We start from the raw sequence: 14,186 nt of genomic DNA, 5'->3' as shown, positions 1-14,186 counted from the left end.
TTGCATAATTAGAGTATGCTACTTTAATTAGAATTGTTCCTATAGTAGAGAGGTGCCTGTTCCAGGGTATGAAATGTGAAACTTTCAACATCCAAATGTATTTAAGAAAGCATGAACAGTCACTAAATGTCAGAAAAGCACATTTGCATAAACTATTGTGAGCAAATACATCATAAACAGAAGTAAAATTCATTACTTTTATTTTCTAATTACAGACAATTAGTGTACATTCATACCAAGTGCAAAATTATAGGAAAAATACAAAACATATGCTTTATGAAGTCCACACTAAAAATTCCACTACCAGCTTTAGAATGTGTGTGTGTGTGTGTGTGTGTGTGTGTGTGTGTGTGTGTGTTTGTTTTTTTGAGACAAAGTCTCTTTCTGTCGCTCAGGCTGGAGTACAGTGGCAAGATCTCAGCTCACGGCAACCTCTGCCTCCTGGGTTCAAGTGATTCTCCTGCCTCAGCCTCCCAAGTAGCTGGGATTACAGGTGCACACCACCACGTCTGGCTAATATTTGTATTTTTGATAAAGATGGGGTTTTGCCATGTTGGCCAAGCTGGTCTCGAACTCCTGACCTTAGGTGATCCACCTGCCTCGGCCTCCCAAAGTGCTGGGATTACAGGTGTGAACCACTGCGCCAGCTAGAATGTGATTTTTAAGACAATGGTGAACTATAAGACTGGAAGCCCTCGTAATGGCTTTGCTCTGTGTTTCCAAGGACACTGGCCAGTTTCGCTCAGGTAGACCAGAACCATTTCTGAATACAAGTGATCATATTAGTCAGCTAATTGCTATAGTTTCACAATGGTAAGTTGCAACAAGCCAGTAATATAAAACGACAGGTATGCATAAAGCAAACTCAATATGTAAATACAGATTTTTTTTAAAAATAGGAAGAAAATAATTCATAATAGAAGAAATCACCATGCGATTCCTAGTTTCTATACCACTGAAAATGGAATTAAGTTTGATAAAATTTAACATAAAATAGGATTTTTAAAATATAAAGACAGGATTTTACACAACTTTTCAGGTACAAATTTACTATAGAGAACCAAGTAATATGATATAATTATAAAAAAGTACTTTAATAAAAAAGTCAATTTTATTACAAGGAAGCAGTCTGACCATGCATAGTGGCTCAAGCCTGTAATCCCTGCACTTTGAGAGGCCCAGGTGGGCAGATTGCTTGAGCTCAGGAGTTTGAGACTAGCCTGGAAACATGGCGAAACCCTATCTCTACAAAAAATACAAAAATGGGCAGGGAGTGGTGGCCACCACTGTACTCCAGCTTGGGCGACAGGGAAAGACCCTGTCTCAAGGAAAACATTTAAACAAATTTTAAAAAGGGAAGAATTGTATTAAAAACAGTTGCCTAGTGGGAAAAATCTCACTTACTAAGGCAATTCACATCCTTGAGTTCATTTTGCTCCACCCAATTCTCTTCTTACCTGTCCACTGCATTGGCTACAGTTTCCAACTGTTTGAGAAGAAAAGGATAGAGTTCTGGGAAACGAGAGAAAAACTCTCTCCCGGTCATTCTGGGAAAGAAGGAGGAAAAAAGTTATTACCATTTATTCCCTTTGATATGATAATAAAGCCTTTTTTAAAAAAAGGAAGATAAGTACAGTTATTTGTTTGGCTATTTAATTAAATACAGTTAAAAACAGAATCTACAGCATCTTAAGAATTTAACAATCAACATAAATGATAATTTTGATTTTTGAAGTGTTCTCAATCCATGAACTTTTATCTCAAAATTTATGCGTGTTTACAAATATTTGATACGAAATTCTATCGGGGAAGAAATATGTAATCTGTGCAAATGCCAAGTTTCCACAACTGATTTGGACGATAAATAGAGTCAACACCTGACTGACTGAGACTGACTCAGCTTCAGTTATAAGGGCAGGTCTAGAACAAGCTTTCCCAACCCTGGCACCAATGACAGTTTGGACCAAATAACTCTTTATTTCAGGGGGCCATCCTACACATTGTGGGATGTTTAGCAGCCTCCGTGGCTTCTACTCACTAGATGCTAGCAGCATAACACCCCTCCCCAACAATCATGACAATGAAAATGTCTTTAGACATTGCCAAACATACCCTGTGGGACAAAATGGCCCCTGATTGAGAACCACTGGTTTGGAGTACGGTTATGAGAAGCACAGTCTTGGCATGTGAAGTTCTGGAAATCCAATCCTTGCTGAACTTGTAAAAATTATCTTTTTCAACTTTATAAAAACTTCTCTTGAACTATGAAAGTAAAATAGCTCCTCAGACTGCACCACTGACCAAAAAGCTCAAGCTAAATATGGCATTTAGGATCATACGGTCTCCGTAACTATTAAAGAATTACTCTGAAGGGGTGACATAAATATTCCCTAACCTACCCATTTTTATCAACTCTACGTGTTATGTTCCTATTAACTGAAATCCAGAGTATCACACTTTTAAAAAATTGAAACGTTTTTACACACAGAGCAAAATGCTCTGATCAAGTGTACCATTCAACCCACAAAAACATGCACTCATACTCCACATCCCTATGAAGACTCAGAAAATTTCCATCATCCCACAAAGATCCTCCATGCTCCTTCCCAGCCAACTCCTGCCCCACAAAGGAACCTCTGATTTGCTTTCTATCATCACAGTTTGGTTTTGTCTATTCTAGAATTTCACATAAATGTAATAATACATTTTTTTGTCTTGCTTTTTTCGCTCAGCACAGAGTTTATGAAATTTATCCATGTTATTCAACATATCAATCTGGTTCTTTTTCTGTTGAGTAGTATTCCACTACATGAATCTGTATGTTTGTTTATTAATTTCCTCTTGACAAGCATGGGTTCTTTACCTTTTTGTTTTCTTTTTTCTTTACTATTATGAATAAAACTGCTATAAAATTCTTATATAAGACATTTTAAGAACATGTTTTCATTTCTCCTGAATTAATATCTGAGAATAAAACTGTAACACATGTCTAATCATTTAGGAAACTGACAGTTTCCCAAAATAATTACATCATTTTACACTCCCAAAAATAAGGTAGATTTCTGATGGAGATTTCTATATTCCTTTCAACATTTGCTGTTGTTTTGTTTTTCCTTCCTTTGTAGCCATCCTTGTGGGTATGCAATGGTGTATCTCCCATGAATTTGATTTGCATTTCCTTGACGACGAATGATGTTGAACACTTTTCATGTGCTTTGGTCATTGGTATGACCCTTTGTGAAGTATCTCTTCAAGATTTTTGCTCATTTTTAATAGGTTGCTTTTCCTTGGTCATATACATGCATGGCATATACATTCTTCTAGTTTGTGGCTTGCCAACTTACTTAATAATGTCTTTTGATGAGCAGAATTTAAAAATTTTTGACAAAGTCCACTATTTAATCAATTTTTTTCTTTTATGATTCATGCTTTCTATGGCTTAAGAAATATCTACCTAAGAAACATATCGTATGTCTTCTTCTAGAAGCTTTATGGTTTTAGCTTTTACACAGAGGTCTATGATCCATTTCAAATTAATTTTTGTGTATAATGTGAGATAGAGATCAAGGTTTTTTTTTTCTACATTGGTATTTCATATTTTTAATAGGGAGATGTTGTTTAAAAAAAAAAGATATGCCTTAAAAAGGAGATGTGGTGCTGGGTGCAGTGGCTCATACCTGTAATCCCAGCACTTTGGGAGGCCGAGCTGGGCGGATCACCTGAGGTTGGGAGTTCAAGACCAGCCTGACCAACATGGAGAAACCCTGTCTCTACTAAAAATATATAAAATTAGCCAGGTGTGGTGGTGCATGCCTGTAATCCCAGCTACTCTGGAGGCTGAGGCAGAAGAATCACTTGAACCCGGGAGGCAGAGGTTGCAGTAAGCCAAGATTGTGCCACTGCACTCCAGCCTGGGTGACAGAGTGAGAATCCGTCTCAAACAAACAAACAAAGGAGATGTGCTATGCTCATAGATTAGAGGATTCCATATTATAAAGATGACATTCTCCCCAAACTGATTATAAATGCAACGCAATTCCAATAAACACAGTAATTGTGTGTGTGTGTGTGTGTGTGTGTGTCTGCAAGTGACCTGAGAAGTTGATTTTACTCCATTTTATTTATTTATTTATTTATTTTTAGACAGTCTTGCTCTGTTGCCCAGGCTGGAGTGCAGTGCTGCAATTTCGACTCACTGCAACCTCTGCCTCCTGGGTTCAAGCAATTCTCGTGCCTCAGCCTCCCGAGTAGCTGGGATAACAGGTGTATGCCACCACATCCGGCTAATTTTTCATATTTTTAGTAGAGACGGGGTTTCACTATGTTGGCCAGGCTGGTCTCCAACTCCTGACCTCAGGTGATTGGCCCACCTCAGCCTCCCACAGTGCTGGGATTACAGGCATGAGCCACTTCGCTCGGCCCTGAGAAGTAGATTTTAAAATGTATATAGACACATCAATGACTAAGAGTAGCAAAGATAATCTTAAAAAAGAATAAGGTTGGAGGACTCACCCAGATAGCTAAACATACCATAAAACTCAAGGACTCTGGGTACAAGTAAGCCAATAAAATAGGATAGAAAGCAAAGGAGCAGACATACATTAATACACGTATAAAATCTTGATTTGTGAGAGTTAATACTGCAGATCACAGAGAAACGCAGTGTGGTAACTGATTATCCACACAGACAAAATTACAATTGGATCACAACCTCCCACTGATATGGAAAGCAGGCAGGGAAGTGCTGGGAGGAAGAGGGCAGGTTCCTAGTGAAGGCTCCGCCCCTGGCCTATGCCCATGGACCTAGGTGAAGACAGGCACTCCTGCCTTCACGCCCAAATGTTGCATTTCCCAAGACCACCCTGGCCTCCCATGCCTCTATCCTGTGCCTATAAAATCCCCCGAAACCCTAGCACGCAGGCACACAAGTGGCTGGACGTCAAGAGGAGCACATGGGCGGAGGAACACACAAGCAGCTGGATGTCAAGAGTATACCAACAGGCACCAGCAGGCCGGCATGCCAGCAGGCCATCACCTGGCGAAATAATGCGGAGTTTGGCCAGGGCAGTCAAAGAAGAGACAGGCCGCCGAGTGGCCCAAATCCAGGGGAAAACCATCTCCCTTCTGGTTCCCCCATCTGCTGAGAGCTACTCTGACTCAATAAAACCCTGCACTAATTCTCCAAGCCGACATGTGATCAAATTCTTCCAGTATACCCAGGCAAAAATCTTGGGATACAGAAAGCCCTCTGTGCTTGTGATAAGGCAAGGGGGTCTCATTGAGCTGACTAACATAAGCTGCCTATGGACAGTTAAACTGAAAGAACACCCTGTAACACAAACCCACTGGGGCTTCAGCCATAAACATTCACCCCTAGACACTGCTGTGGAGTGGGAGCCCCATAGCCTGCCTGTCTGTATGTTCCCCTATAGGTTTGAGCAGCGGGCACTGAAGAACCGAGCTACGATCCCATCACACACCCTGTGAGGGGGGCAAGGGAACCTTTCCTGTTTCACTACTATGTATAAAAATTAAATTCCATTGACTTCAAGGCTTTAAAACAGCATAAAGAAATAGCAGGGGCCGGGTGCAGTGGCTCACAACTGTAATCCCAACACTTTGGGAGGCCGAGGTGAGCAGATCATCTGAGGTCGGGAGTTCAAGACCAGCCTGACCAACATGGAGAAACCCCCATCTCTACTAAAAAAAAAAAAAAAATACAAAATTAGCTGGGCCTGGTGGTGCACGCCTGTAATCCCAGTTATTCAGGAAGCTGAGGAAGGAGAATCACTTGGACCTGGCAGGCAGAGGTTATAGTGAGCCAAGATCATGCCATTGTACTCCAGCCTGGGCAACAAGAGACTCCGTCTCAAAAAAAAAAAAAAAAAAGAGAAAAGAAATAGCCAGGCGGGTGGCTCACGCTTGCAATCCCAGCACTTTGGGAGGCTGAGGACAGCAGATTACTTGAATTGAGGAGTTCGAGACCAGCCTGGCCAACATGGTGAAATCCTGTCTGTACTAAAGATACAAAAATTAGCCAGCTGAGGTAGCATGTGCCTGTAATCCCAGCTACTTAGTAGGCTGATGCAAGAGAATTGCTTGAACCTGGGAGGCAGAGGTTGCAGTGAGCTGAGATCGTGCCACTGCACTCTAGCCAAGGCTATAGAGCGAGACCCTGCCACCAAAAAAGAAAAAAAAAGAAGACAACGACGACGAAAAAGAAATGCATGAAGGGCTTTTTTTAAACCTATTTTGAAAATTTGGGATTCTGCCCTAAGCATTCCTGGCATGATGCTTCTTTCTTTCCCCTAATGACAAATCCAGGCAGCCTAGTTAGTACACCTTCCATGTGGCAACCTGGGCAAAAGGGCCCTAGGAAATTCTAACTTAATTCTATTTAGCCACCTGGATTCTCTTAAAAGGATTAACCTGGTCCTAAATCATAAGACAATGACTACTTGCTTGAGTACACAGCTTGCTGAGTCTTCCTAAGGTGGCCCATGAGTATATAAAGGGTCTCTGTAAGATTTACAAAAACGCCTTGTCCCTCTTGCATCTGACTATTCTAGACAAAATGTCTGGTTGCAAGTAGGGAGCAACTGGAAAAAAGACAAAGTTATAAATACTGAAATGGGACAACTGATTTTGAGGAAGCAGAGAGAATAACCTTGACTCCTGGGAAGAGACTATCTCAGACCCCGGGAGGTACAATGGAAGGAAGAACGTTAATGGTGTCTGTTTTTTTAAATTGCCCCTAGAGCCTTCCTCACCAAGGAAAATGCTCTGCTCTTCCCCCAAACTGTCATGAACACATTGAATTTAACCAACTGCTGGGTCTGTGAACCTACCTCAGATGGCTTGAAGCACAATTTGATTGCTTTCCCCTTAACCTTACTGAGAAGTCTATCAGAAACTATATGTTATGGCCTTGGCTCCAAGCACCTGACCCTTCCTTGCAAAACACCCATCAATATCTCTGAATGCCATTCCCTTTTCTATAGCCATAGCTCAATCATTGCAAGGGACAGCTGAATGCCACTCAGCTGTTGGTGTGGGCAAAACAGGATAGGCTGGAATGACTGCACTTAAGCAGTCCCTCCAAAAGCAAGGACTAGAATACATTCTTTGGACTAAACTAGAAACTTTAAGATTTACCAGCAGATTGTTAGACCACGATGAAGGCACTGTTAACATATGCTCCTCAGCTGATGTAGGGAACTCCCCAAACTGTAAACAAATGCTTTCTTTACAGGGGTACTAGGTGTGTGAAAGCAGGCATTAACTCTCCCCCCAACCAAACACGGTGATTTGCACCTTAGGGGTGGTTGTAAGCAAATTTCAAATGTTTAAGGAAATACTACCAGTATAGGTCATATAGCTCTCAGATGACTATGAAGATCTCTCCAAAATGGGGTTAGGCTTGGCTATTCACAGAAGCTTCCCAGAGGTATAAGCAACTCATTATTTTTGCACACCCTGTGGTTGGTTAGTTCTGCTGTAAGAGTCATTCAATTAAAAACATGGTACAAAATGTATCAACTGATTGTAACTAAGGTCATCACTGATAGCACTTCAGCCCATAAAGCCATTCAGATTTGCTTCAATTTACAGGGCAAGTCATAACAATATAAATGAAAAATTTTCTTAGACTTCTAATCTACAGGTTAAGATAAAGTCTGTACAATCACTAACACATTCTGCTGTACCTGGCTTAATGGCTTGGGCTAAATGGAAAGGTCAATACAAAAACTTCAAAAGACAGCCATTTGAGTTTCTACCATAGACCCTGTTGATTTGTTGGATTTGTACAAGTGATTGGATCTGAGGTGCTGGGAGGCATAGTTGATGTCAATACTGAAAGCTGAGCTCATCCTGCTGCTTGGTGTCCTATTGGTAGTAACCTTAATTAAATGTTGTATGAGACAAACTGAATGGATTTGGTGCCAACTTATCACTTAGATTAATTGAAGGAGCCAACAGTGTGATGTATTCATGGGAAAATTCACCTGAATTTTCACCAGAAATGGGAGACAGATGCTGTTGAGAGACAAGATGAGTTACTGCCACTGTGTCACTATTGCAAAGTGAAGCACTGACTGCCCTTTGTTCTGGACTTTCTGGACTCTATTCAAGTATGTTTATATAATGAACAGCATTGGAAGATATAGTGTCTCCCTCTGGATAACAAAGTTCTTAAATTTAAAATAAAAATATAGGCCACAAATGGGGAGAACATTTGTATGCATACATCTAAGAATTACATAATCAGTATCCAGAATATACAAAGAACTCAAGTGATCACTGAATAAAAGACAAATAATATAAAAATAGACACACCTATCAAAATGCAATTCACAGAAGATAAACATGAGTGGTCAAGAAACAGTAGAAAGGATGCTCAACTATACCAAGGGATGGCCAGGCACGGTGGCTCACGCCTGTAATCCCAGCACTTTGGGAGGCCGAGGCGGGCGGATCACGCGGTCAGGAGATCGAGACCATCCTGCTAACATGGTGAAACCCTGTCTCTACTAAAAACACAAAAAAATTAACCGGGCATGATGGCAGGTGCCTGTAGTCCCAGCTACTCGGGAGGCTGAGGCAGGAGAGTGGCGTGAACCCAGGAGGTGGAGCTTGCCATGAGCCAAGATCACGCCACTGCATTCCAGCCTGGGCGACAGAGCGACCTCCTCTCAAAAAAAAAAAAAAAAAAAATACTATACCAAAGACTATTGGCAAAGCCTAATAAGTCTGGTAATACCACGTATTGAATCTTTCAGACACTGTTGATGGAAATGCAAATTACTACAATTCTGAAAAATAATTTGGGATTTTCTTGAAAGTCAGAGATGTGTTTACCCAGTGACTCAAGAATGCTACTCCAAGGTAAATGGCCTAGATAAACTCTTGAACACCGGCATCAGAAGGCTTGTACAAGCATATGCATAGCAGTCGCATGTTCATCAACAAAACATGAGTAAACTGCAGTATAGCAGTCCCCACTGTGTGTGAGCTTTAAAGAATAAAACAATAAACACTTTGGATCTACCACCTAGCTAGAGAAGTGGAACAGTACAGTAGTCCCCCCTTCTCTGAGGGGATACATTCCCGTACCCCTAGTGGATGCCTGAAACCGTGGACAGCACTGAACCATATGTATACTATGTTTTTTCCTGTATATTAGTCATTTAGTAGCCAACTCTTATCAGATCAACTGTCCTGGTGTCACAGGGCTTGTGTTCAAGGAACTTTTATTTTACTTAATAATGGCCCCAAAGCACAAGAGTAGTGATGCTGGCATATTGTTATAGTTGTTCTATTTTATTATTAGTTATTGTTGTTAATCTCTAATTGCATCTAATAGATAAACTTCACCACAGCTATGTGTGCATAGGAAAAAATATAGTGTATATATGGTTCAGCACTATCCATGGTTCGAGGCATCCACTGGGGGTCTTGAAAAGTATCCCCCACAGATAAGGGGAGACTACTGTAATGTTCTATTTCTTAAACTAGGTGTTAGATCCAAGGTGTTCATTGCATTGTTATTCTTTAAACCTTATACATATTTTATACATAATCTGTTACCTATTTCATAAAATAAAAAGTCTTTTAAAAAAAGAAATTCTTACTCCCTTTACAAATTACAGACCCATTAAATATTTATTGAACATTTTATCCGAAATCTGTTCCTTTCCTTTTTTATTTATTAGATATTTTAATGGAAAAAGTAAAAATGCAAATGTTAAAAAACACACTAGACTCCCCACAGTACCCTTCCTCATAGAGAACTGTGTAATAGTATTTCAGCTTTCCTATTTAAAAAAATTCAACGCATACAGGTACATACTTTTAGTTTGTAGCTTTTTCCTTACAAATAATCATATTATATACACTTTTCTGCACCTTGAGTTTTTTTCACCTAATCTGCAAAATTATTCCATGTCACGCACACTGATCTATTCTCTTCCATTTAATGGCTACAGAGTAATCTATTGTATGATTGACTGTAATTTACTTAATCCCTAATGACAGGCCTTTCGGTTACTGCTAGTCTCCTGCAGCTACAAATGATTATATGTACATTTCCTTGTTAATAAATTACAAACTTGAGTTTTACAGGATCACTGTTTTACACAGGGAGAAAGCAAAATCACTCTGCTACAGACCATTGTTATATTCTTGACCACCTCAGAGCAAAACTGGTCAAGAACATCAATTTCCACTGTTAACGTCCTTTCCTTGGCTTTTGATTCTGTGAAGAGGAGTCACTTAAAGGTAAATCTTTGAGTTTAGCATTGGGATTCCTGAGTATATTTGCTCATTCAGAATCTCTCACTATACAAACAGAAAGGCAACGGATATGTCTTCTTGAGGAATTAGTTATTAATTTCCAGAGAAATAAGTGGCCTGCTATCTCTTGGTTGAGTAAGAAACACACATATTCTCACTTATGCACACCACATGATTCTATCACTATGATCTAGAAACTGCCTGATAGATAACTGGCTCTGCTGACCATACCATCACTGAGAAAAGGGCAGTGGAGCTCCTATTCTAGGATTAAAGTCATTATTTTAATTGAATTAAGCTAATCGTCCTAAACAGGAAGTTATGTCATGCAGTTACCTTAGCAAATATTTACCAACTAGTCTATCTTGGAAGGTATATAAAGAAGGTACTTACTGAAAATTAAACTTCAGTGAATATTTTAATAATTGTTTTGTTTTTAGGAGCAAAGTAGGTTTTTGACTACATCTTTTCAAAAGTATACTGTTAAAATTATTGTGGCCATGCTTGATGGTGCGGACTTGGAAGTACCAACTATGCATCTATCAGGGTTTAAAAACACCAAAATTATTTTCTACAGATAATTTCAACCTTGTTCAAGCACTGAGCATACAGGATGTATCCTTCTAACATTCTTAGGTTCCTCAACACAGAAATGTCAATCCTATTTCTGGTTTAGCTCAGCTAAAAGGCCAGAGTTCTAATTTACTACAAAGACAAAAGAGCTGAGCTCCATGTACTCACCAGGGAGCATCATCTCAACTCTGCATTAGCCAAAAGCTAGTAAAGACTTGGTTAAATATTTACATAGTATGTCTGAAGGATACGCAACATTAACAATTCTTGTGTATTATAAAACAGACTCTCAAGAGGTAGAGGGTAGGAGAATCAGAATTATCTAAGGGACTTAACTTCTGATTCTCAATTACACCAAAAGGTCTACTGTAGACTCTACAGCATCTTGAATCCAGAAATTAGGCTGATATCAACACCAGCCTTCAACTAATCATGACCATATTAGTTTTCATGGTTGTACTGAGTGAAGAATCACCATTTGTAATAGTGCCTCTATATGAAAGAATTTCATAGGTTTTGGACTGCCCATGTAAGGTCTGTAATCTAGCCTTACTTTAAAAGGCCAAGATCATAGGACCATTTTAGGTCATATTTGAATCTCCCTGCTCTGAATCCTAGAATATGTGAGTCTTCTCTCTCACTTGCCACTTAATCAAAACTGTAATGTGATCGTATTTTTTTCACAAAAGTAGCAAATTTTTTTTAAAGTACCTACATGCTTCATGTTGGGCTCAATCCTATGGGAGATACTAAGAGTAAAAGACAGTCAGTGCTCTTGGAGCTTAAAACCTGGTTAAGAAGACAAGTATTCACATACGATATAACTAATAGCATAAGGCAAACCATAGTAAGAGTCAAGCGAATGATGTTTACAATAAGAGTTCAGAGTTGGAAAATATATCATTTGGGTTGGAGACATTATGGATAGTTTTGTGGGGAAAATGGAAAACAAGGCAGGCTGCAGTGGCTCAAACCTGTAATCCCAGCACTTGGGGAGGCTGAGGTAGGCGGATCCCTTGAGGTCAGGAGTTCGAGACCAGCCTGGTCAACACGGTGAAACCCCGTCTCTACTAAAAATACAATAAATTTAACTGGGCGTGGTGGTACGTGCCTGTAATCCCAGCTACTCCAGAAACTGAGGCAGGAGAATTGCTTGAACCCGGGAGGCGGAGGCTGCAGTGAGCCAAGATTGCACCACTGCAACCCAGCCTGGGTAAGCAACAGAGGGAGACTCGGGGTCTTAAAAACAGAAAAAAGAAAATGGAAACCGAAATGGGTCTTGAAAAATTAGTAAGACTGGGTTAAAAAGGAGATAAGACAGCATAGAAGGGAAAAGTAGTTAAGTTGACTGAAAGACAAGAGGACTTCACGACAAAAGAAGATAGAACAATTTTTTTTCTGGCATAATTTTATTTTAGAAATTTGAATGCCAAACTAACAGCTTTGCTGTCTTATGGGCTTTGACAGTTTCTGAACAGGAGAGATACAAGAGCAGATGGACTAGGCTAGAGAGTAGAAACATGGTGACCCCAAGCACCTTCACTAAATGTGTCCCTTATCACTTCAACTACAGCACAGATTTCTGTAGGTTAAGGACCATGTCTTTCAGTTCCATCAACATTCCATGCTCTCTCTACCGTCTAGATTGTGGCAAACATTGTACCTTCTTCCAGGAACACCTCCACTGTCTCTGCTGCCCACTGCACCCCTGTTATCGGACTAACTCCAAATAATCTTTCAATTTTGGGATTAGGCAGACTTCTTCCAGGACACATTCCCTGATATATCAAGTCTAGCTTAGGTACCTATCCTCAGCTGTACACTACACCCTGTGCTTTCCCTAACACAGGTAGCATGTCATACATGAAACTTCCTGTTTTCTCGCTTATTTCGCCCACTAGATTATACACTCTGCACAGGAAGAAACCATAGCTAACTTCTTTTTCTCCACAATATTTAAGATACTGAGTATAATGCCCAGTTTACAGCTGGTGCCCAATAAACAGTTGCCGAGTGAGTGAAGCGAAACTCAAGGACAGAGTCCTTAAGACAGGCAAGGAGGAAAGGAATTATGACCAAGATAGTAACACACTAATAATTGCACAAAATGCATCATCAGCTATAAATGTAGTGACATTCAGAATCATCATTTGAATTAATAAACTGAGTATCCTGCCAGAGCTTGAAATGTTCTTAAACACAAATAAATAAAGCTTATCTCACTGGTTTACAAACAGTTCAATTCTAGTTCACCCAAACAAGCAAACAGGCTAACAAGTTACCACTGCAGATATAGCGAGCCCTGCGGGTAAATTCTTCAGTGACAGGCATTTCAAACGTTTATCTATGTGATCAAAAACTAGCCTGGAGGCCGGGCGCGGTGGCTCAAGCCTGTAATCCCAGCACTTTGGGAGGCCGAGACGGGCGGATCACGAGGTCAGGAGATCGAGACCATCCTGGCTAACACAGTGAAACCCCGTCTCTACTAAAAAAATACAAAAAACTAGCCGGGCGCGGTGGTAGGCGCCTGTAGTCCCAGCTACTCGGGAGGCTCAGGCAGGAGAATGGCACAAACCTGGGAGGCGGAGCTTGCAGTGAGCTGAGATCCGGCCACTGCACTCCAGCCCGGGCAATAGAGCGAGACTCCGTCTCAAAAAAAAAAAAAAAAAAAACTAGCCTGGAAAACAATAAAAGTGATAACCAAAAAGGAAAAACTGAAGCTCTGTAAGTTCAAGCTCCTAGGAAGAAAAAAGGAGATCACCAAAAATTGTGAATGGGATAAAACAGACATTAGTGAAAACAAACAAATCAGGATAAAGAATGAGAATCAAGCAGCTTTAAATTCAGAACTGTCAGACTATGCAAAAGCTGAGTTATTCCCTCTCCCACCAGGTAAGGATATGCAGGCACAACGGATGAGAGGCCCTTGGGGAAACACAGAAGCTACTTGCAGATCTCTATTTGCCTAGCACCAAGCATAAGGTGCAGAGAGCAAGAGTGGCGGTAACCTCCACCAATAAGGCAACCCTTGGCATGATCCATTCATTGCTAGACTCCACAGAGCCCAGTCAGGGCCTGGACAAAACAGGTCAGCAACGGAGGTTTGCTGAATCAATCAAAACACCTGCCAGGCACCACTGTGTTTTAAAAGCTTTATAAAAATTATTCTAGCACTATATTTTTATTGAGGAAAAAATAGACAAAAAAGAATACTGCAAAGAGAAATCTAAAAATCACCACAAACTTACCAACAAAATTTAGCCACCAGTTTAATGTTTTGATGTACGTCCATCTACACCTCTCTCATATATTGTTCTATA

The 14,186-nt window shown here is 40.3% G+C and overlaps 1 protein-coding gene across 7 annotated transcripts in view; it reads right to left on the bottom strand.

Moving 5' to 3' along the window:
- The window catches only part of THADA (THADA armadillo repeat containing), a 349,614-nt gene that overhangs the window by 193,023 nt on the left and 142,405 nt on the right, over positions 1–14,186 (bottom strand). For all 7 annotated transcript variants that reach the window (XM_030921220.1, XM_030921218.1, XM_030921223.1 and 4 more), the window contains one exon: positions 1,458–1,547. In XM_030921220.1, coding sequence (XP_030777080.1) covers positions 1,458–1,547 — 90 coding nt within the window. The remainder of the gene's footprint in view (positions 1–1,457; positions 1,548–14,186) is intronic.

Source organism: Rhinopithecus roxellana, chromosome 17 (genome assembly GCF_007565055.1).
Source record: "Rhinopithecus roxellana isolate Shanxi Qingling chromosome 17, ASM756505v1, whole genome shotgun sequence".
Lineage (NCBI taxonomy): Eukaryota > Metazoa > Chordata > Mammalia > Primates > Cercopithecidae > Rhinopithecus > Rhinopithecus roxellana.
This window is presented reverse-complemented; position numbering and strand designations above follow the sequence as displayed.